This window comes from Meles meles, chromosome 9 (genome assembly GCF_922984935.1).
Source record: "Meles meles chromosome 9, mMelMel3.1 paternal haplotype, whole genome shotgun sequence".
NCBI lineage: Eukaryota > Metazoa > Chordata > Mammalia > Carnivora > Mustelidae > Meles > Meles meles.
The window spans coordinates 12,647,400-12,670,986 of record NC_060074.1 but is presented as its reverse complement, the minus strand read 5'-3'; the positions used below and the strand labels follow the sequence as shown (position 1 = coordinate 12,670,986).

The window sequence follows — 23,587 nt, the reverse complement described above, 5'->3', positions numbered from 1 at the left end:
TCTCCCTCAGCTTGTCTCACTCCACTATGTAACCAGGGGTATAAACTGCAGGAGAGAGGCTCACACAACAGCAGCGGATAACTGGGTTCCTTCTGATCCTACTTGTGCTTGATTCTAGATGGACCACTTCCATCATACCTTCTTGCTTCTGGGATCGCTTGATTACATTTTAGCACCATCTTCAAGTTGTTTGTGTGCATTTTAAAGTTTAAGAGGCACTACATTGTTGCAGACAAAAGGAAGGATGGAAGGGACAGCAATTTGCAGGCAGAGGACCAAGGTTCCAGAGCGAGAAACAGAAAGGGAAATTCTGATGCTAGACGTGGGGGTCGTGAGACACACTGGAGAGATGGTCTGGGCCAGATCACAGAGGGAGCACAGGCCATCTTGGAGACCTGGGATACTTTCCGGTGGAATGAATAGGAAGCCATTGAAGGGTTTTAAGTAAGGGTGAACATAATCTCATTGTGTGTGTGTGTGTGTGTATCCATAAACTTGTATCTTTCACTTTCATCTGAAGAATAGTTTGGAAGGGAAGCAAAAGGAATGTAGGACAGTAATAAGGAGACTACCACATGGGTGAGAAATAATGGTGGCTTGGAATGACACCGTAGCCGCGGGAATAAAGAGAGGGAGGCACAGATGTAGCTTTCTCTGAGGTGGACTGACAGGACTTCATACCTGAGCAGGTGTGTGCACCCAGACAATGGAGCCTCATTTCCGGCTTAGCATCTCAGGGGTGGCTGGACTGACAAGTTTGAGGTGTCTCTGAGACACATCCACCAAAAGTTCTTGAGTTGAGAGTGTAACAGGGAGAAGGTGCCATCCGTTATTCTCTAGTATTTAATATTTCAGTGTAGATATTTTTTTTCTGCCATGAATGCAAATGGAATTTTTCAGCGATTTTTTTTTGTCCTGCTGCTTAGGCCTCTTCGAGGTATTGTCACTGAAGGCCACTGGGATTAATTTCTTAAGATTGTCACAACTTCTCAATCTTGCCCACATTTTCTGTTTCTCTCCACATATGCTTTTTAAAAAATACTGAGATGAAATACATGCTTTTAATGTGTGTAATTCAGTGGTTTTTAGTATTTTCACAGCTTGTACAGCTATCACTACTAATTCCAGAACATTTGCATCACCCCAAAAAGAAACCTTCTGTATGCATGAGCAATCACCTCCCTACCCCTGGAAACTATGAATTGACTTTCTGTTCCCATGAATTTGCTTATTCTGGAAGTTTCATGTAGAGGGAATAATACAATATGGAGCCTTTGGTGTCTGGCTACTTTCACTGGCTACTTTCACCCATGTTGTGGAATATTCCGTGTTTCATTCTTTTGTACGGCTGAATAATATTCCTTTGTATGGATGTACCACCTGTTGTGCACCGTGTTTTGTTATCAGTGGATACAGTTGGGTTGTTTCCACTTCTGGTTGTTAAGAATAATGCTATGAACATGTGTGGACAAGTCTGTGTGTGTATATAAGTTTTCAATTCTCTTGGGTATATACTTAGGAGTAGTCATTTGGTAATTCCAGGCTTAACTTTTTGAGGAACTGCCAATTTTTTTCCCCCAGTGTCTGCACCATTTTCATTCTTCCTGGCAATGGGTAAGGGTTCCAATTTCTCCACATCCTTACCAACACTTAGTATTATCTGTCATTTGGATTATAGCCGTCCTATTGGGAATGAAATGTTTTCTGCTGTGGTTTTCATTAGCATTTCCTTAATGACTATTGACTGCAAGCATCTTTTTATGTGCTTATTGGCCATTTATATATCTGCTTTGGGGAAATGTCTGTGCAATTCCTTTGTCCATTTTTAAATTGTGTTATTTATCTTTTTATTGCTGAGTTGTAAGACTTTTTAAAATATATTCTGCATAATACATTTTTATTAAATACGTGATTTGCAAATATTTTCTACCATTCTGTGGTTTGTCTTTCAATTCCTTGTAGAATCTTTTTTTTTTTTAAAGATTTTTATTTATTCATTTGACAGAGAGATCACAAGTAGGCAGAGAGGCAGGCAGAGAGAGAGGAAGGGAAGCAGGCTCCCTGCGGAGCAGAGAGCCCGATGCGGGGCTCGATCCCAGGACCCTGAGACCATGACCTGAGCTGAAGGCAGCGGCTTAATCCACTGAGCCACCCAGGCGCCCCCCTTGTAGAATCTTTTGAAGCAGAAAGTTTTTAGCTTTGATGAAGTCTAATTTATCCAATTTTTTTCTTTAGTCCCACAGACACTTGGATATAGTGCCTAGATCCATTTTGACAATAAAAGAAGGCTGATAGCAGATGGGGACATGTGAGAAAATGACAACTTTACAGTTCACACTACTAATAAAATTAGTTAGAAAATTGCCTTTGACTAGACAGTGTAATTTCTGTTGGTGGATACAAGCCAAATAGGAATCACATACAAATCATCATCTTCTATTCCATTCTGCTGGATGGATTGAAGAAGCAGAGTAATGGAGAATATCATTCTAGAGGAAACCAGTTGCTATTTGTACTACTTAAAATATGATTTCTAAATTGCTTAAGCATAGCTATCAAAATCCAAATGGAACATTTAAAATCAACCTCATATCAAAGTGGTACTCTGTGAAATGATTTCTAAACTGTGAGCATTTATCTTTCTGACCTAGCATCTTCAAGCATAAAGACTGGAGAGACTGCTATATTGGAAGAGGCGTCCCATTTCCCCGGAAGTTCGTATTAGATTCATATGGGTACATTCCAAGGAACACAGGATCCGGGTTTGTCTCTCGGGATCTGGAATAAAAGAATAAACATGGATATTTGCAATTTGGAAAACCTTTGCAATACGTGAAAAATAGCATAAAACAAAACAGGATGAAAACCACCCAGAGGGTGACCAGGACAAGGCGAGGTCTCAGAACGCCAGCATAAGAAACGTGGGAGACTCTGGGACAGGACTATGAGTCAGGGCGAGGCAGCTACAAGAGTTGTCAGTTCACCCTTGAAGAGGGACAAATGAAAAGTGGAATTAGTCCCTGTGTTCCTCCGTAGCGGAGAGGTGACTCATGGGGCTTAGGACAAGCTGTAAGGGGGACCACACAGAGCCAGCACTGAGAGGAGAAAGAGGAGGGAGCTCTCCCCTCAATGTAAGAAACAGCTCGCATAGAGTCAGGGGGTCACTGTCAACAGCATGACTTTCGTCCACAGCTAAAATCTCATCACTGAAAGTGAGGAGGAGAGCAGAGATGTTTGCTCTGCAGAGGTGTTCGTGCAGGGGATTCTGCTCTTGGGCTTGGGCAGAAAGGGCCCTTCCCACTCTACAGCTGAAATTGGGAATTACACACACTTTCGCAAGTATCTGATCGGCTAGCGTGGGACAGACTGTTGGCGTGGCCCATACTCTTGGCCTGGGTGTCTCGGGTTCAGGGAAGAATTCCTGAGCTCCCATTCCTGACCAGTATGTCCTGGGAAGGGAACAGAACTAAGGAGGAGCATGAAGCTGACGAAAGAGCAATGAACCTCTGTTTGTAAGTCGTGTGGAGCTGACCCCGCTGAGGGACGGGCAGGACCAGGCCGAGGAAAATCTGCCTTCTCAGGTCCGTGGGCTCTCCCCAGGCCCAAGTGCCCTCAGGATTCCTGCCACCTTCTCTTCCATGGAAAGCCACCATGGTGCGTTAATAAAACTTGACTCAAAGGACAGGGAACAAAAAGTCAGAATTTTCTGAGCAGATCATACCATTTTTGTGAACTTATCTTCACAAGCCATTCGAATCTTCTCTGGGGTCAGCGGACTGTTGAGCTTTAATGGTCCAAACAGGCCTCTCTCCCGTCGTGCTGCGTTCACCGCGTCATGAATGGCAAAAAACACTGAACAGCCCAGGAATAGCCCAGACTCTCCTAGACCCTTGAAGGGAAAAAAGTCAGCGAGATTATGACTCTCTCTTTGTATCTGTATGTATGTGCATCTACAGGTAAACATGTGTAGAGATGTCTATGTGAAATATTATTTTAGAGAGTGTGTGTGCCTGTGTGGGGGGAGGGGCGGAGAGAGAAAATCCTCAAGCCCAGTGGGGGGCTCAATCCCACAACCCAGGAGATCATGACCTAAGTCAGAGCCAAGTATTGGATTCCCATCCCAGTACTAACCAGGCCCGACCCTGAGAACCAAGTATGGGATACCCAACCTACTGAGCCACCCAGGTGCCCTTATGAAATATTATTACGTATGTAATGTTTTTCTTTTTAAAAAGTAATTTAATATTTTAACCTGGTATTCTCATTCTCAGGGTTCCTGCTTGAGGAAAAGATGCCAAAGGGAGAAAGGAGATACAGGTACGAGGTGATCACGGCACAACGAAAAATCAGGTACAAGGTGATCACTGCACAATGAAAAACCATATACAACCTGATGGTAACAGGAGTCATGTTAGGCTCCAAAATGTGAAGTATTTAAAAAGAATTGTAACATTGTTAAATTAATTTATAATTAAACTGTTCAACAGGGCCTTTTCTTCTAGAAGTCTGGTAAAAACCACAAACCGCCAAGAAATGAGGGCACCTGCCCCGGTCGCCTACACAAGTACCACAAAGTCACATAAATTTGGACTTGTTTGCCAAGCACAACTTACCTTTGAGGAATACAGGGTATTTGAGCTTTGAGACGGGGGCAAGAAAGAAATGTGCAGCTCCGTGGGGATGTCGCAGACGGCAGGGATTTTGTACTGGTTTGGACCACAAGTGTGCAGGACACCCTTAGGAGAATACTGGAGCTCCTCTATTGTATAAAGCCCCATGCCTTGAATAAACGCGCCTTCAATCTGAGAGGGAAAGAAAGGAATTTCCATTTATGAGAAAATACAATCAACCAGACCAATTCAACTTCATGCTGTTTATTTGAATTTTTAAAATCCGGTGGAAGAGGGTTTTCGGCATGTCCTGGAAGATGTCTCTGAAGGTTTACTTAGAAGTTTACCTCAAAATATATCTAAGCATCTTACTCAGTGTGAAGTACGAAGTCAAAGAACTTGACTTTGAGTCTCAGTCTGGCAGTGACAGTGTGGCTCTGGAGGGGCCTCAAACAGCCTGTGCCCAGAGGCCTCCTTTTTTCTGTCCGTGAGCCAGAAGGAACCCTCTCGACTGATCTGTCTGTAGCCCCCAGCACACCGACAGGGTTCTGAGAGTCCCCTCATCTCATCTCACCATCCTCGCCCGTGAGTGGGTCTGGCTTCTCATTTCCGGACTCCGGTTCCTCACTTGTTACGTGAACTGCGTGCGCCCCAAGCTTCATAGAGCTTTAGGATGCTCTAATCTTAGATGTCAGCATGTGGGCAAAACTGGCTCCCCACACGTCTGACTTCTGGGTCTCCTCTGTAAACCTCCTTGCTGTGGCCCTATTTTGTCCACCTCACTCACCGCCCTTCCTTGCGTCTACTTGTGGGGAGAACCTTCTCAAACGCAGTGTTATATGAATCTTCCTAAAAGCCTAGACTACACCCCGGGCCACGTCACCTCCACACACTAAGGCAGGCGCCTGACTTTGGGGCATATCCTCCAAGCGGGCTCCCTTCCAGTCCCTGCCCATAGCGGCCCCTTCCACCCCACTGACCCAGGCCATGCAGGCACTCGCCACCATGGTCAGCCCCTCCCCTGTCCTCCACGAGCCCTGAACACAAAGTTGGCTGAATTTCCTGTCTTGTCTTTAGGTCCTTCACTCTTCTCCCCCACAGAATGCCTTTTCCTGTTCATTCTTGGACGACTTCATCCTGAAGCCCACTTGGATCTCTCCAACCCGCACGTTCTTCCCATTCTCCAGGGACACGAGTCATGACGGGAGAGTACCTCGGATTATATTCTGAACTGCGGGTAGTAAGCTGACTTGACCAGAGGTAGGAGAAACGTAAAGAAAGTGAGTCAAGGTTCCAGGTGAGTCCTGAGCCCGCGAATCCCAGAGTGCGTGCTTCGCTTAAAAAGGCAGCCATGACTTTTCCTCGTGGAAATGCAGCGCCCGTGTTGGGAAATTTTCTGTTTCCAGGAAACACTAGCCGTCCGAATACTTATGTAAGACAGCTGGTGATTTCTTAATCTTGTCAATTATTTCGAATTTAAATAAAAGATGACTGTGGGCAAACAGGCTACCTGTTATTAATAGCGAGGGTTTTAACTATCTGGTGTCATCCTAACACGACTTTGAACTCCTCAAAGGGGGAGTCCATTGTAGGCCCAAGAAGTCACACTTTGCCTCCCGTCTACTTCTGATCCCAGGGGCATGGGGCGCGTCCTGACCCCTCCAGGCTTGCCTCTTCTGCCTCCCTCAAGCTCCTCAGTCACAGACCGCATGTCTCTTCTAAAACTACTCACAACGTCTTTGTTCATCTTTGTTTCCTTCCCTTTTTTTTTTTAAACAAAAAGAGATTTGAGTTTTGCGGCTGGCCTGGATAGACGGATTCCGACCACAGGGGCAGAAAGCTAAGAGGACGAACAAGCTGGATGGGATGTTTCCCCACAGACCCCCCACGGCGGTTCTGGCTTTCACCAAGGGGGTTGACGCGAAGCAGGTACACGCACCTGGCCTATGTCAAGGGCTGGATTTATGCTGCGGCCGACATCCATGACAATGTCCGTTCTGATGTTCTGGTAATAAAAAAGAGCAAAATTGTTTATTTTAATGAACACAGCTTAGGAGCGAAGGCTGAGAAACAGTTCCTGCCAGGATGCCATTGGCATAGAACCTTTTTGGGGACCATAATATATTTCAGGAGAAATATAGATTTTATTGGGTCACAAAAGCTAGCATGTATGACTTTCAAAGTTACACACATGGTCGTAGGTTGTGGCAGCCGGCCTCCAGGATGGCCTGCGACGACCCCCACATGCTGGGTTCAGCTCCTGACGGAGTCCCCTCCCACACTCTGCCAAGGTTAGTTTGCGGCCGACAGGGTATGTGGAAGTGCTGGTACCTCCCCCCGAGCTGCGGCAGAAAGGGCTGCGGCTGCTGTCTGGGGCTCTCACGGGCTCATACTCTCTTGTTCCTTTGCATCAGTCCCTTTGGGTTGGGGAGGCAGATTGTGTGCCCCGAGGACGCCGAGACATCCCATAGAGAGGTCCTTGTCATAAGGAACGGAAACTTCTGACCAACAGCCAGTGAGGAACTGAGGCCTCCTGCCGACAAGCAGGTGATGGGACTTGGAATCAGATTTTCCAGCCACCACTGAGCTTTGGGATGACTGCGGCCCTCCTTAACAACTCGATGGCAACCTTGTGGAAAACCCTGAGCCTGAATCACTCAGAGAAGCCACTCCCAGATTTCTGGCCCTTAGAATGCTGTCGGTCAATAAATATTTGTTATTTTCAGCTGCCAAATTTAAGGGAAATTTGTTACACAGCAATAGAGAAGTAATATAGAGATGTAGGTTCAAAGTGAGGGAAATTTTGTAGGAATAAGAACAGTTCTAACAACACAAGGAGAATGACTGAGAAATAGGCCTCCACGGAGGGCCCCTGCTGGCATGCTGCATTAGAGCCCTTTACCTAGGGGTATACCAAACCTGAGCCACAGATCTAGCGTTTTGGAATGCATCCGATAAAAATTTAGTACATCTCTTGAGATTGTTCAACTAAGTTATAAGAACACACCTTAGAATTTTCTACTGAAGCTAATTATTATCTTATTCTTAGCTCTTAACAAGGCCAAGTCATATACAGATAAAGAAAACCCAAGTGATTAAGATTTCACCAAATTTTTCTTTGAGGGAGAAGGTGATGTAGAAATCAGTTAGCACAAGAGAACTTTCTAGTGAACTAAAAGAGGACAGCTACTCTAGCATGAAAACCATGCTGAGAATGATCACTGTTTTGTCTCAGTCCAAGGTACCCAAAAAGTGGTCTGGTCTGAGTTAGAATCCAGACAAACCAGACACTTTACCCAGCAGGTTCAATAAAGGTGTATATAGTTTCAAAGATCAGGTTGATTCTAGTTTTAAAAACATACACGCTGGAGACCTACTAAACAAAAAGTTACATCTTACCATAATCCAAGATGATAGTCACAAAGTATGTTTGGAAATATCAGGACCTAGAGCTTGCTTCTGGGTAAATTTTGGACCAGATTATCACATGACAGTTGTGAGGGTATCACAGCCCCATTGAGTATATTAATGATCATTTATTATTATAAACAGTGGCCAATAAGTAGCTTCATTGACCCACAAAGACTCAGCTACAAGAGGAGAAACTCTCCTTGAAATGCACATGTGTATGTCTGCGTGTGTGTGTGTGTGTGTGTGTGAGAGAGAGAGAGAGAGACAAACTGTGAGTGTATCTCCTCACTGCATCCCTTAAAAGCATAAGGTTTTTAAACTGTCTAAAACTGTCTAAAAAGCAGGATCCCGCTAGATAAAAGATATCAAAAGCTGGCCACTAACGTCCCCAGGATAGCCCTTGGTGCTTGTTAGCACCTTATGGGCGCTCATGAAATCCTTCCAAAATGTCATATGACGGCATTTCCCATGAGAGGTCAGGACTGCTGGTTAGACCCACAGTCTACATGAAAGCTTTCTTTAAGCTGTGTTTCCTCCTTGAAGTGGTTTCTTTCCTGATTCCATTTAAAAGAGCCAGGAAAAGAAGGAACGGAGGCCGCCACTTGTTTTCCATGGAAGGGACCATAATACCAAGGCAATGGCTGAGCTTCTTTTTTCTGGTAACAGAGAAACCATCCTTAGCCAGATGCACGGCGCTTCCGTGGTGCTCAGACAGGGGTCATGTGTGCAATTTAGGTCTATCTGAGGTACAACCTGAAGACCTTCCCAACGGTACTGACCTTATGAGCGCCTGTCAGGCAGTCTATTTCCACCTCGGAACAGGCAGCTCCGTAAACAAAATACTGGAAAGGATGGCCTTCGCCTGTCTCCCAGTTCATGTCGCACTCATAGCCCCTGCAGGAAAGAGAATTCGTGGGGAGGGCTGTTAAGTGGCTCAGCACCCTAACTGCAGACCCCGATGGTGAAACAGACTGACGGAAGGCTGGGTTCAGTTTGCTTGTACAGCAAACCGGAGGGACACACTTTTGCAATGATGTGTCAGCATGGAACGCACGCAATAAATCTGCTGAATAAATATAGACTTCTTTCTCATTAAACTTTTTTGTCTGATAAGAACATTCAATTGCTCCTCACCAATGAATGACTCTTTGTACCCGGAATTCAGGTGCTCACTCTTTGGTTCCCCAACCTATCGCTTTTCATTAATGCCGAATAAGATTTGGGGAATTTCACCTGCATTTTGGACCAAACACTATTTGAAAGGCACACATTTGCCTGTCCGTCTGTCTTTCTGGCTCCAGGATTCAGCCTTCTGTTTGCAGGAGCAGGTCCCTGGCTCTCATTCTTTGCTACTCCACGCCTGCTCCTTAAGGACACCAGTGGGGTGTCATGGTAAAAAGGGGGCACAGGCCAGCAACTGGCGGGCACTTTCTCCTCTTCTCTCTTCTGCTTCTCCCAGCCTGGAGGTTGCTTCTAACGCTTCTGATACTTATTCCTGGTAACCAGCCAGTGCCCTGGGACTCATAGGAGAACTAGCAACATGACAAAATCAGGCAAGACTTTCTGTATCGACCTGTTTTCTGATGGCTTTCATTTTCCAGTAAAAGTAATCTGATAATAATTTTCCAAATGAGCTGAGTGACAATGGTTTGGCGTCTTGACAGCATGTGCTTAGTATCACGTTCCTTCTTTTTTGCCAATCTAGAAGGTGTAAAATGGTTTTTTATCTTATTATGGGTTTAATTTGCATTCCCTTACCTTTGTCTCTTAAGGATACGTTAAGTTTTCAATGAAAAATGGGCCACTGCGGTGGGTTCCAAGCACTAACCTCAGAGAACCCTCCAGTACCACTGAGAAGGACTTGAACCATCAGTTCCGCCGTATTTTAATTTATGTGACTATTTTTCCCAAAAGAAGCCTCTCTGGGCACTTGAATTAATTAGCAGCTAAACGGTGTGTATAACAGTGGGTTAATAGAAGGTTACCAAAATCAATTTTTTTTTCAAAAATTTTTTTTCAAAACTCTTCCTCAAGCGACAGTTGTTAATATTCATAGCATATGACTGAAAAGACTCTTTACCTGAAGTATCCAGTAGCTGAAAGGCTAATGCTTTCATCAAAAGCAGCTTGTGCCTGGGAAACAAGAGGAAACATGATGTGATGATGATGTTTAAAGAAAGACTCACTTGCGGCTTCAGTCTTGGTTCCACTATAGGGGAACGGCAGCTATCAGACTAATAAGCAGGGAGAACCAAGATTCCTGTATTCCCTTTCTGCATTCTCCAACTTTGCAAGCACTCGCGGTCGCTGCCGGTAGTAACCGCGCTTGTCCGGTGCCTGGGACCGTCTCCCGTGACCGCCGAGGTAGGTACCCCCGTAGTCTGGGCTAGAGCAGCGAACAGGTGTTCTGCTGATGAAGAACCTCACTGGGTCTTCTGGAAAGACAGCCTATCCACAGGGGATGTACCAGGAAACAATGGGTGGTTGGGGGGTTAATTTTAATACCAGACATTCATTGGTCTTAGAAAAGTGGCCTAGGGGCGCCTGGGTGGCTCAGTTGGTTAAACAACTAACTGCCTTCAGCTCAGGTCATGATCCTGGAGTTCCAGGATCAAGTCCCACATCGGGCTCCCAGCTCCATGGGGAGTCTGCTTCTCCCTCTGACCTTTTCCCCTCTCATGTTCTTTCTCTTTCTCAAATAAATAAATAAAATCTTTAATTAAAAAAAAGAGAGAAGAGAAAAGTGGCCTAATTTTGGTAAAGTGTACCACTGACATCCAAAATTCTCCTGACTCTGCAGGGCACACAGCTGACTAATATCCCGAAAAGTGGGGGTTAGGTCCAAGTCCCCAAGTCCGAGAAAGGAAAAGGTGAGACGTGCAGCCGTTAGAGAAGAAAGCGCGCTAACGGCAACATCTCCCGAGGGCCGGCGGAGGGCGGAGGGCTGGCTGTTTGCCCCGTATCTCTCTTCAGTCCGGCTCTCTCTGCCTGTCTCTGGCGCAGGGCAGAGGGCAGAAATAAAGATGCCCCAGAAGGATTGAGAGCCCCCGTAAATATGAATTACAGACTGAGTCCTAACTCTGTGGAAGAGCAGGAACCATTTCTAAGGAGGATTTCTAAGCTGTTTCCCCGGACCGATGCTTTGAATGTGACATCCCAGAGCAGTCGGCATGACACAGACTCTCAGCTTGGACTGTCACCCACTCCACACCCTCTGCTACTTCAGAACCTGTTACCTTAAAAGCGCGCTAGCTGACTTCAGAGTGCGCGTTTTCTCTTTCAACTAGGTGGAAAGTTCCTAGTACGTGTAAGGAAGCCGCTGAAATTTCCCCTGCATTTAGTGCCTACTACCGGTTGAATACATACCCAGTGGCTTGGTTTCCTATTTCTAAATGAAAGCCTATGTGATGTTTTACTTTTACAGAATGACTGTAGTGTTGTCTTTCTGTTTAGGAACAGTGGAACCGAACAAATAGATTTACAGCTATTATCTAGAAAATACCTGGGATCCATCAGAAGAAACATTAATTACTTCTGGCTTAAAAACAAGGGTTTTGGGTAGAAAAAACAGTCTTTTTCTCCAATGGAGAATTTTCCCAGATGCAGGAGTTGCTCCACCACATTTTGATAACATTGCCACGTGCAGAGAGCCAAAAGACCTCTACTTATCATTACGGAACTATAGTACCCTTTCAAGTGCCATTTCAAGCAATATTTCATTCACACATTTCTCCTCCCTCCTTTTCCCCCAACATAAACCACAAAAGTGACAGTGATTCTCACCCAATCCTTCCAAGTGCCTTGAGGATTCTTGCTGATGATGGGTTCAAGGCGTTTTAGAAGAGTCTGGCAAGCATCCTAGGGATTATTTTTTAATCAAAATTATTATCATAACTTCAGGCAAACACCAATTTCAAAACCACAAGACGTGTGCCACTGCAGAGGTTTGTTTAGGAGGCCCGCGGGACACGGAGAAGGTGGAGACCGACCCTTTAAGAGGTGATGGGGAAGGTTTCCCGGGGCAGGGGTAGGGTTGAGGTGTGAGCCGGTCTTAAAGACAGACATTCTAGAGTGAGGGTCTACAACCCCATGCTGAGGTCAGGACATAAGAGACAGACTGCTGGCCAAGCCCCAACCGCTGTTTTTAAACACGGCAGGTCAGATGTATTTTGTGGAAAGCTCGCCCTGTCGACTTGAAGCCCGAGTGAAAGGCAGTGAAACTCAGGGGGAGGGACAGAGCCTTGTAACAGTCCTGGCAAGAGGTTCATGTCCAAATCCACGCAGCCATATTCCCGGAATGAGGACGTCCTACGCCGGGGGAAGGCAGGTTTTCACCAGCAGGGTGCGAGGAGGAGGTAAAAACTGGATGAGAGCTCAGTGTCTTGCGAGCTCCGCCCGGGTGTCTGGCCTGGGGGGGCTGAAGGTCTGGGGGCCACTGCAGTGATTTTTACCTTCACGGCCAGCCCGTTGAGATCGGCCACCACGGAAGCTCCAGAGATGTTCGTGTTAGGGACGGTTTCTGTGCTCGTTCCGCGCAGGTGGATGTCAGACATCGGCATCCTTAGTTCACGACTGACCACCTGCATGTTAGAAGAGAGATTCTTTTCAAATACTTTGGGTCGTCACGGACCTGTGCACATAGCCATACGGGAGCCCATGTGGCTCACAAGTATGAGCCCCCCACGAGCAACAGGGACAGGGGGAGAGAAGCATGAATTCCTCCAGCCACGGAAAGTTCTTTTCTGAAAACCCTGCAGCTAATTAACCCAAATCCCGAGTACACCTTGTTGCTTTGACTTTCTAACATGCAAGAGTGTTAGGAAGAGGAGGCAAAACCCCGAGCCAACACAGAAGGGGATGCTTCATGTCTCCATAATCACGAAATCAACCCCTTGAGGCCTTTCCTACCAGCTCACTCTGCAAAATGCTAGCAAAGTCTCTATAACCAGAAAAATGCAAATCAAGGCAATAAGGAGATATTATCATTCACAACTATTAAATTATCTAAGGTTTTTTAAAAAAAGCTGAACGTAGTTGGTTAGTGGTATAATGAAATGGATACTTTCTGGAAAACAATTTGGTAGTAAGTGTTGGTGATTGAAGATATACTTTGTGACCCAGCAATTCATTTCTGGAAATCTATTTTAAGAAAATAATCATTGATTTGACCATAGGCTTATGTACAAAAATATTAATTGAAGTATTCAACAATTGGGGCTGGTTAAATAAATTATACATACATCCACAAGCAGCCATTAATATCGTGATTGCAAAGAATTCTTAGCCACAGGAAGAAATGCTCATCTATAAGAGGTTAGGTGAAAAAACAGAAACAGCATGGGGGAAGAAAAGAGAGAGAGAGAGAGAGAGAGAGAGAGACAGACAGACAGACAAACCAAGAAGCAGACTCTTTTTTTTCTTCTTTTATAATTTTAATTTTATTTTCAGTGTTCCAAAGTTCATTGCTTATGCACCACACCCAGTGCTCCATGCAACTCTTAACTACAGAGCCCTGATGGTCATCAGAGAGCAGGGTGTGGGGGATGGGTGAAATGGGTGATGGGGATTAAGGGGAGCATTTGTCCTGATGGGCACCGGGCGATATGTGGAATTGTTGAATCACTATATTGTACCCCTGAGACTAATATAACACTGTATGTTAAACTGATATAACTGTATGTTAACTAACCGAAATTTAAATAAAAATTTAAAACATGCATACAAAAAGCCAGGATATGAGAAATTATATAAACAGCCTATTAGCAATTTATCAAAAAGAAAAAAAAAAAGATGGAAAGACCTCCAAACGGTCTGGTGAATTTGTTCCGAGGATTTTTAAAACACGTTTTTGCGTCTTCCAAATGTTTTACAATCTTTAATATTACTATTATTCACAACATAGAAACAGAACCTAAAAATTCAGCTAAAGTAAATGAGTCAAAAAACAGGTAGACTTTGATCGGAAATATCAAATGTGATTTATATTATCAATTGTTCAAAGTCTTAAAAAGGGCAAGGAATCATGTAATACGTCAGAATCTACCCATCTTTGGATTGGCCAGCCAAGGTTCAAAAAAGACGGCTCACTTGCTCATACTGGTGTCCCCCTCTCAGCTTTCACAGAGCACCTACCTTTGTACTTGTTCTCGCTGCCTGAAATAAATCTGAGGAGGATTTTCACTGTTATGAAAAAAGGGTGAAAAGCCAAAACAGTGTTCAGTGTTTGCTTGGCAGCGAGTGTCGGGGGGGGGCAGGGCTCACCGCAAGCAGGGAGCGCAGGACCCCACGTCCTTCCCCGGGACCACACTCCGCGTCTCGGCATCAAGCTGCCCAGCTCTGAACTCTGCCTGTCAGCATCTCTGCTTTATCTCCCTTTGCGGCATGTGTCCAGCAGCAAATCAGAAAATACTGCGAGAGGTCATTTTGGGGGGGGTCTGGAAATGACTCAAAAATATTTTCATCTAAATTCATGGTAATTACATCTCTGCTTTCTGGCATCTTGGCTTACAAAATGTTTCCAAGGAATGCTCTGCTTTCAGGTGGTGGGAGAGACCCCTACACCTGAAGGAAAACAACAAAGACACAGACAGTCTCCCCGTAGCAGTAAAACAATGAGACGCCTCTGCACATTCTTTTAGGACGTTCGGTGACAAAACCGGCTGCTTTACCCAGTTGCTGTTAACAGCTTAACAGTTTAAGCTGTCAAAGCTAAAATCTCGTATCTTTTTCATTTTGGAACAGAAAACACACAAGCATGGTTTCTCTCTCATACACTCAGCTACAAGCACACACCCTGCTTAATCCAACTAGCGGCAAACTCACCTGAATCATTTTAGTGTGGACTCCCTGACCCATTTCGATCCCACCGTGAGTCACCAGCACAGACCCGTCCAGGTAAATGTGAACCAAGGCAGCAGCCTAACCGGAAAAGATGACAGGAGTTCCCATGAGCTTTTGGACTGATATTATCACACGTCTCGTCAATCACAACACTCTCCCTGGAGAGTAACGTACAGACGTGTTGGACACTATATGGACACCCGAAGCTAACACAACACTGTGCGTTAACTATACTGTAGTTAAAATGAAAAACATGTGCTCAACCTTTCTCAGTTCAAAGATATACAGATCATTCCTGGGCAGAACCCGACCCACTCTGTCGCTTGCCAAATTTAGTAGTTTAACATTAAATGATAACCAGATGTCAGCGTAAAAATTGTCCTCAAAAACCAAATATGTGCGTCAGTCAGTCTATTCTAGGAGGTGTAAAAAAGTACCACATGAAAATAAATAAATAAACAGAATAAAACATTTTCCCTGGAAATTATCCCCTCCGTTCCATTTCCTGCTGAAATACGCACACTTTCCCCACTGCCCTGAGACCATGAGCAGAGCCCAGCCAGGGCTGGGGCCGGAGCTGCCTTGGGGTCACCCCACAAGATGCCAGGCTGGCAGGGGATGGCTTTGAGGCTGGGGCAGGACAATGCTCCTTAAGCTGCTATTTCTTCATGAGGACATTTGAGGATCTCCCTAATCCACAGCAGAACAACAATCTAGGTTTGGGGTTTGTTTTTTGCGGTGGGTCAGTTGTAAAATGCCAAGTAAGTGCAGATAGGTTGGGGCAGAGAGTTGTTTCCATAAACACATATTCCCGTAGTTGTAGGTATGATAGAGAGAAGCAAAAACAAAAACCCAGATACAATGGGACAGACAGACATTGTTTGCTACCAAATGAGCCAAAACTACCCCAAATTATCCTGGCTCAGAATCACAGGGCTTTTGTTAGAAGGGAACTTGGAAGGAATCTTATCTAACTGTACAGCTCCCCTTGGGGACCCAGAGAGAACCAAACTGCTAACATAGAATTAAAGGCTGCTATAATCAGAAACATCAGGACTTAGGTAAACATGTTTTATAATCAACATGAATGTGCCTTCTTGCAATTTTGTCCGCACTAGACTAAGGGGGATGGAGATATCCCAAAAGGCTGTGGAAAACAAGGATGGCCTTTTCACTGTGCATCTCTAGTGTAAGAGCGTTAGTAACAGCATGTGGTCCTAGGGAAAATGCTTCCCATGCTTGTACTGCGGTTGGGAAGCCCTGCAAGGCGCACCTCTGTAGCCATTCTGCTGGGAGAGGCCAACCTCATTGGTGTAGTCTGGGCCAGCAACGGGTGACTTAACACTGTGTCAGCTGGTTTCTTAGTAGCTAAGCTTCTGGGCAGTGTGGCACAAAAATCCAGGATTTGTGAAGGCAGGGACTTCTTGTGATTCCGTGGATTCCCAACATGTCTCTGCCAGGGCAGTGCTGGTTTCTGCCCTGTGGCGGCGCCGTGCTAAGGTACTGGGGACACGGAAGCTCGCCGGGTCCTGGCTGCTCCGGCAAGTCCACAGGCTAGTCCTCAAGTACACCGGACGGAAGGTAGGTGTGAGCCCCTCGGCCGTCGCGGCACAGGGTTGCCTCTGCTCAGGCGGATGGCCCGGGGTGATGAAGACACGTGACCAGACCGTGTCCAGGCCCACTCCTCATTCTGTCGCGCGTCCCCTGGGTGTCCTTGGGCCAGAGAGTGAAGGCCTGCAGGCTTCGGTTTCTCCTATGACACAGAATCCCACCTACCCAGCCACGGTGAAGCGGGTCATGACGAATGCCCCAGACTTGGGCCTCACCATGTCCTTCCTCGTTCCTTCCCTCCTCCATCTGATTTGCTTCGGGATCGTCCTTCGGCACACGGCTTCCAGGAAACAGCTTGCCTGATCTCGGACTCCTCGACTGAGCCCTATGCCGACGCTTCCAGCATGGCAGCGGGTCTCCAGGGGGAGACGGGTAGGGCTGGTGGTCTGAGAATGAAGTCGCATTGCTGGCTGTGGTCTGTCTCCTCCCGGCTGAGCTGGAGGCCACCTCAGTTCCCGCCAGATGCTGCCAGGGAGAGGCAGCTGCTGGGGCTCAGAAAACACTGCTTCTGCGGCCTCTCAGGCCCGAGTCTCCAGCCCCTCTCTCCAGATGTGGAGCTTCAGACAAGTTATTTTAGCTCCTGAAGCCTCCGTTTCCTCACCGCTGAATGAGGCCTACAAATCTTACAGGTTGTCCTGAGGGTTGAATGGAATAAAATCTAAAAGGGGTACTGAGTAATCATCAGTATTTCTTAGATAAAAAACATCTGAGAAATTTCTGATCCGGGAAACGGGCCAGGTCTGGCCTGCTGTGGAGACCGGATGTTCGTAAGGGCAACGGTTGAGTAGAGACGGCCCACCGCGTCTCTACTCTACGGTGATGCCCCAGGGCTGCCGGCGATCTGTGAGCAACAGGGGCCCTTCTCCCCAGGGATGCTGGCTGGTCTGCTCAGAAACAGACGGACTGGACCGATGGCTTCATTAGCCACACGCTCATCGGTGTAACTCCAAACCACGGACTGAGATTCACTGCTCCCTAACCCTTTCCTGATGGTGGTTTCCCCCTCTCCCCTTCTTCTGAATAATCTTGATTTTGCCTTTATTCCTCGACCACCGCCTCCTGACTGTCTCCCTCATCTGGGGACATTGTGTACAGATGACTGCATGTTTCTGTGTTGTTTCTGCCACCACAAACAGGCGAAGAACGGGACGGCTGCGGAAGACATCATCGCCTGTACGTCCCAATATTGTGACAATATTGTCACAATGCTCCTCCGAGCTACCACCAGTCTAACCAAGCATGAGACACTCTCAAGATCACACCCAAGCTGAGCCAGGAGGGTTAGGTGAATGGACTGGCATGGGAATGAAGAAAGAACCTTCCTGCCTTTTTTTTTTTTTTTTTGGCCTCCGCAGTTCCCTCTACACACCGCTGACTTACTAGTGCTCCTCACACTTCCACTCCCATTTGTCCCTAACCTGTCCGAACTCAAAGCACCTGCTGTACCTTCTTCATGGCTCAGCCGAAGCTGTGAATTCTGCAAAGGGGAGTGACAACAGTTTTGAGGGCTCTGCCCTCTTCCCTACATATATGTAGGTATACACAAACATATGTGTAAGAACGTAGGTAACAGGTCCCACATCACCCGGTGGAGTGAGCTAGAGTGGTGCAGATCACCAGCTGTTCAGGTATCTTTTGTTCAAGAATGAGGGGCCAGGAGCAGCAAACAAAAACAAGCAGGGAATTTACTTCATCAATTGAAGAAACTATAAGAATAGATTTCTCATCCCTCCCTTCACATTTTTAACAGCTAAGAAGGGAGTAAACTTCTACAATGCTTTTAAAAAATTATTTAAATGATTTTACTCTTCTGGGTTTAGTTTATCCCACCCCCCAAAAAATCAAATGCCATGCAGCTTCCCATTTCCACTTCACGGTCCAGCCACACAGCAGCACAGAGGAGCTGGGAGAGGAGTCTTTGCCGTCAACCATCCCACCATATGGCCTTGTACTTGAGTGATCTAGGCCCAGAGCAAGTTGACTCAGTTGCTTAATGCGAGGGCCAAAAGCAGATACCAGGTCTTCTGATTTCCCAGCAAGAATGTTTGTCGCTAACACTGGGGGTTCCTGCAAAGGGGCTCTTATCTCCTCTGGAGAAAAGCTAGCTCAGCTGAGGACAACTTTGGAGAAGGTTTACAAACAGGCATTGCAACCCTATGGCTAATCCGCCTTCACAGAAAGTTTCCCCAACTCCCTCCAACTGGTCTATTTGGAGAACTGACCTGACTAATAGCGACTGAGCCAAAGCCAACAGGAAACTTCAGGGGGACCACAGCCAGCCCTTTTTTCTTCCAATAATTCTCTGAATTGAATTTTTCCACAGCCGCTTTCCTCAGGGTATAGGAAGACTTCGCCATACATTCTTTCCAACACTGAATCAGGTTCTTGGCGTTAATCTCTTGTTTGTAGTGTGTTTGATCGATTTCCTTGTACATGTTTATCGTTCGGACCTATAAAAGAAAAGGACCTCAAAATGGAGGAGGGGCAACAGATGGAGTCTCTTCCATCCACTGTCCTCCTAGTTAAATTCTGCTCTTCCCATCAGGCCCAAACTGAGTTTCACTTACTCCTTGTTGAAGCCCTTCCTGAAGCCTTCTCTACCTGAAGCCTCCATCAGATAGGTTAGCACTTATATACTTTCTATGCTGCTCTGGTGTAAGTTCAAATGGAGGCGACCTCTCCTTATATTTCTTACATGACTCCGTACAGTCCTGGGACACTCTAGGTTCCTCTAATTCTAGCTGCATTCATGAACATCTGTTGAGAGCTATTCCTGAATTTAACTTCCAGGCTACATGATCTACACAATTTGGATTGTTCAGATGTCGTGGCAAGATAAGACTACTCACTCTAGTTATTGGTTATATTTAAACAAGCTTATATATATATATATTTTTAATTATTTTTATTAACATATAATGTATTATTTGCCCCAGGGATACAGGTCTGTGAATCATCAGGCTTACACACTTCACAGCATTCACCATAGCACATACCCTCCCCAACATCCATAACCCAGGCCCCCTAATCCTACCTCCCTCCCCGGGGCAACCCTCAGTTTGTTTTGTGAGTTTGAGTCTCTAATGGTTTGTCTCCCTCCCGATCCCATCTTGTTTCATTTTTTCAACAAACTTTTATATTTGTTAAAACATAACTGGTAATTTTTATATTTGTTAAAACATAACTGGTAACTAGGATGAAGAAAAATTAAGATTCTTCTTTTTTTTTTTTTAAAGATTTACTTATTTATGAGAGAGAGAGCAAGTGAGCATGAACAGGAGGGACAGAGGGAGAGAGAATCTTAAGCAGACTCCATGCTGAGTGTAGAGTCTGACTTGGGGCTCAGTCTCTCAACCCTGAGCTCATAGCCTGAGCTGAAACCAAGAGTGGGATGCTTAACCCACTGAGCCATCCAGGTACCCTGGGGAAGGCAGTGTTTTGTTTTTTGTTTGTTTGTTTGTTTTTTAAGATTATTTATTCGATAGAGAGAGCGAGAAAGATCACAAGTAGGCAGAGAGGCAGGCGGAGGGGTGTGGAGGGGGGCAGGGAAGCAGGCTCCCTGCTGAGCAGAGAGCCTGATGTGGGGCTTGATCCCAGGACCCTGAGATCATGACCTGAGCTGAAGGCAGAGGCTTAACCCACTGAGCCACCCAGGCGCCCCGAAGGCAGTGTTTTTAAGGGTGGCTATTCTCTCCTCCGATTGTCCCGGCAGGGAGGGAGGTCATTATCTGATTTCCCCTATGCTACCAAATGCCACAGTACATCTGGGAAGGAGGCTGTGATGAGAAGGGAGTGGCAGGGGCCCCCAGAAGTTCAAGAGACATAAAGAAAATGACTTCTGCCTAGGGCCACCTATTCTAGCATTGAACAGCAAGAGAGCAGGCAGATGAAGTGGGGACGGGGCTTTCTAAGGTTTGCTGCAGCACAGGGCACAGAGGTGTCAGGAAACACCGCCTGAGGTGCCCACTGAAGGCAGCTGGAAATCTAACCCACCCTCACAGGGGACTGTCCATTTCCGAGAGAGAATTAGCAGAAATGGAGCCCACAGAAACATACTGGAAAAGTGGCTACCTCGAAGCACGGAGGGGACAAGAGCTCGCTGGGCAGAGGCTGCTTCCTCTGATCATCCCTTCCCTCTCTGCCCCAACAGCACAGCAGGATGCCCGGAGTGGAGAAGGGGGTGGAGAATGGACACCGGGTCTCCCCACCCTAACCCCGCTCCAGGATTCTGAGGGCAAGAGGCACAGGGAGGGGGACAGAGCTTATCAAGAATGAATCAGCAACAGCGACTTCAAGAACAGAAAGGAAACTATTTTGGTAACTGAAATGACTGAAACTTTCTGACAGCTGCCTGAGACGTTCAAGGAGGAGAAAAAAGGGCTTGACAGGACTCATTGGTTGGTAGCACTTACATCCCCAACCGACGGAGACTTCTCACTGAATGAGCTGGAGTCCAAAGCTCCCTCTTCAAGATCCTCTGTCTCCAGGGTTCTGGGCAAAGAGCCCGAGTGAGACAAGGCACACTGAACTTTGGAGCCCTGGCTCTGTCCTCACTAGTGAGCTGGGTTACCCCGGGAACACCATTCAGCCCCTCTGGATCCAAATTCCTCAACCTGAATGACCCCACAGGGGTCCTTCCTGCTCTGGAGCCTGATGTCTTGTGTGTGAGAGACTAGTTTAGCCTTACCTTCTCAGGGGCCAGACCACACCTGGCTGCGACTTCGGTGATACAGGACTCAGTGATGAGCCCCGCCTGAGGGAAGCCAAAGCCACGCAGAGCTGTGTTGGATGGAAGGTTGGTTCTGCACGCCCACGCCCGGCAGCGCAAGTTGGGAAACTTGTAAGCATTTTCCATTTTCAGAAGTCCCTGTTCTACCACCTGGGGAGATCCAGAGTTGGTGAGATCAGACTCTCAACAGATTTTGCCCTCCTGAGACTGAAGACCAAAACCAAGCTGGAAATGACCAACCCTCTCTACGTCACATTAAACATGCTAAGACAGACCCGTGTCCTAAATTAAAAGAATTTCTGCTATAATTTTTAAGGATTTGAATACTTTTTCTTTTGAAATCATCATTTTTTATGTTCATATTTCAGGACGAATGCATTTGCCCCCAGGTTTCAGACAACTGCCAAAGACTTTGAAACATTCAGAGGCTCTAAACATGGGGTCTACAGAATGTAATGAATAAAATATCCTGCAAAGCATGGCCAAAAAAATAAAATTTTTTTTTTTTTTTCTAATGCACTGGTTCTCAACAGGGGGTGATTTGTCCTCTGTCTTCCCTGGTAATATCTGGAGACACTTTTGGTTGTTGAGACCAGAGGGTAGCTGGGCTATTGACATCCAGTCACTAGAGGCCAAGAATGTTGCCGGACAGCCTACCATGCACTGGACAGCCCACAACCAAGAATGATCCAAGCCAGAATAGCAGCAGAGCTGTGGCTGAGGTCGAATGCTTGCCCTTGGGAAAAGAAGTCTCAGTACGGGAAACATGGACATAATATATAGACACAGACTTAGCCAGTATGTCTGGGCTCACTCTGGGGGTGCCAGTAAGTGACACATGGTTGTCCCTGTAGTGTGGGTCTTCATTTATTTATTTATTAAAAAGTTATTTAGCTATTGAACTTCCTCTGAATTTCATCATTTTATGTCATACTTCCCAGAATGTGAACTTGCTTCTTAAAGCACTTACAAGTAACGACTCATCCAGGGAGGCACCCCCATTGCTATAATGCTCCATGTCCAGGGCCACGATTCTGCCGTCATTCATGAACCCAGCCTAGAAAGAGAGAACTGACCTTGAATGCTGGGGCTGGCGACCATGTCTCTCTACATTTTACTTTGTCACTTGGAAGTCTTCCTCACACAGATAAAAAGCTTCACAACATTGGTTTGGCAATGATTTCTTGGATAGGACACCGAAAGCACAAGAACAAAAGAAAAAAAATAGACCAACTCTACTACAGCAAAATTTAAAACTTCCATATACCAAAGGACACAATCAACAGAGTGAAAAGACAAACCAGAAGACAGAAAATTTTTCAAATCATTTATCTCATAAGGGATTCATATCCAGTGTGTGTATGAACTCTTATAACTCAACAACAACAACAACAACAAAACCCAACCTGACTAAAAACATGGATGAAGGATTTGAATAGACATTTCTCCAAAGACAAGATTCAAATGTCCAATCACCACAGGGAGAGATGCTCAACATCTCTAGTCATTAGGGAGATGCAAATCAAAATCACAAGAGACCACCTCGCATCCATCAGAATGGCTACTATAAGAAAACAACCACCGACCAACCAGTAACAGAAAATAGTGTAGGTGCGCATGTGAGGAAACTGGGCGCCCGGTGCGCCGTTGTTGGAAATGCGAAATGGTGGAGCTGCTGAGGAAAACAGTATGGCGGTTCCTCAAAAAAATTAAAAATAGCAACATAATATCATCTAGTAAGCCCATTTTGGGGTATTTATCTGAAAGCACTAAAAGCAGGGTCCTGAAGAGCTATCGGTACATCTATGTTCACAGCAGCATTATTCACAATAGCCAAGGGCTAGAAGCAACCCAAGCGTCCGTCAATGGACGAATGGATGGACAAAATGTGGTACATACAACGGAATATTATTCAGCCTTAAAAAGGCAGGAAATTTTGACACGTACTATAACATGGATGGACTCTGAGGACATTATATTAAGTGAAATAAGCCAGTCACAAAAGGATAAATACCATTTGATCCCGTTTATATCAGGTACCTGGTGTAATCAGATTCCCAGCAAGTAGAATGGTGGTTTCTGGGGAGTTCTGGGGGTGGAAGAAATGGGGACATACTGCTTAGTGGGTGCCGAGTTTCAGTGTTACAGGATGAAAAGAATCCCAGAGATGGACGGTGATGATGGCTGTACAACAATGTGAATGTACTTAATGCCACCAAACCGTACACTTGAACATGGCTGAGACAGCAAATGTTCTGTTGTGTGTAAAAAAGGGTAAAAAGCTAAGGAAAAAGTCAGGGTAGAGAAAGATATAACAGCAAAACAAACAAAAACCCCTCCTGGAAAATTCATTACTACCGTTCAACCAACCCCACTCTTCCCTCCT

At 45.9% G+C, this 23,587-nt stretch overlaps 1 protein-coding gene across 1 annotated transcript in view; it reads right to left on the bottom strand.

Annotated features, from left to right (window-relative positions):
- Window positions 1–2,307: 2,307 nt before the first annotated feature.
- LOC123950738 (aldehyde oxidase) overlaps window positions 2,308–23,587 on the bottom strand; it is an 84,410-nt gene continuing 63,130 nt past the window's right edge. The window contains exons 24-35 of the mRNA XM_046019078.1: window positions 22,172–22,258; window positions 21,160–21,351; window positions 18,695–18,922; window positions 14,844–14,939; window positions 12,473–12,601; window positions 11,805–11,879; window positions 10,102–10,154; window positions 8,801–8,915; window positions 6,550–6,615; window positions 4,614–4,802; window positions 3,722–3,889; window positions 2,308–2,778 (exon numbers count right to left, since the gene is read on the bottom strand). Of these exons, the coding sequence (XP_045875034.1) occupies window positions 2,728–2,778; window positions 3,722–3,889; window positions 4,614–4,802; window positions 6,550–6,615; window positions 8,801–8,915; window positions 10,102–10,154; window positions 11,805–11,879; window positions 12,473–12,601; window positions 14,844–14,939; window positions 18,695–18,922; window positions 21,160–21,351; window positions 22,172–22,258 (1,449 nt within the window). The 3' untranslated portion in view covers window positions 2,308–2,727. The remainder of the gene's footprint in view (window positions 2,779–3,721; window positions 3,890–4,613; window positions 4,803–6,549; window positions 6,616–8,800; window positions 8,916–10,101; window positions 10,155–11,804; window positions 11,880–12,472; window positions 12,602–14,843; window positions 14,940–18,694; window positions 18,923–21,159; window positions 21,352–22,171; window positions 22,259–23,587) is intronic.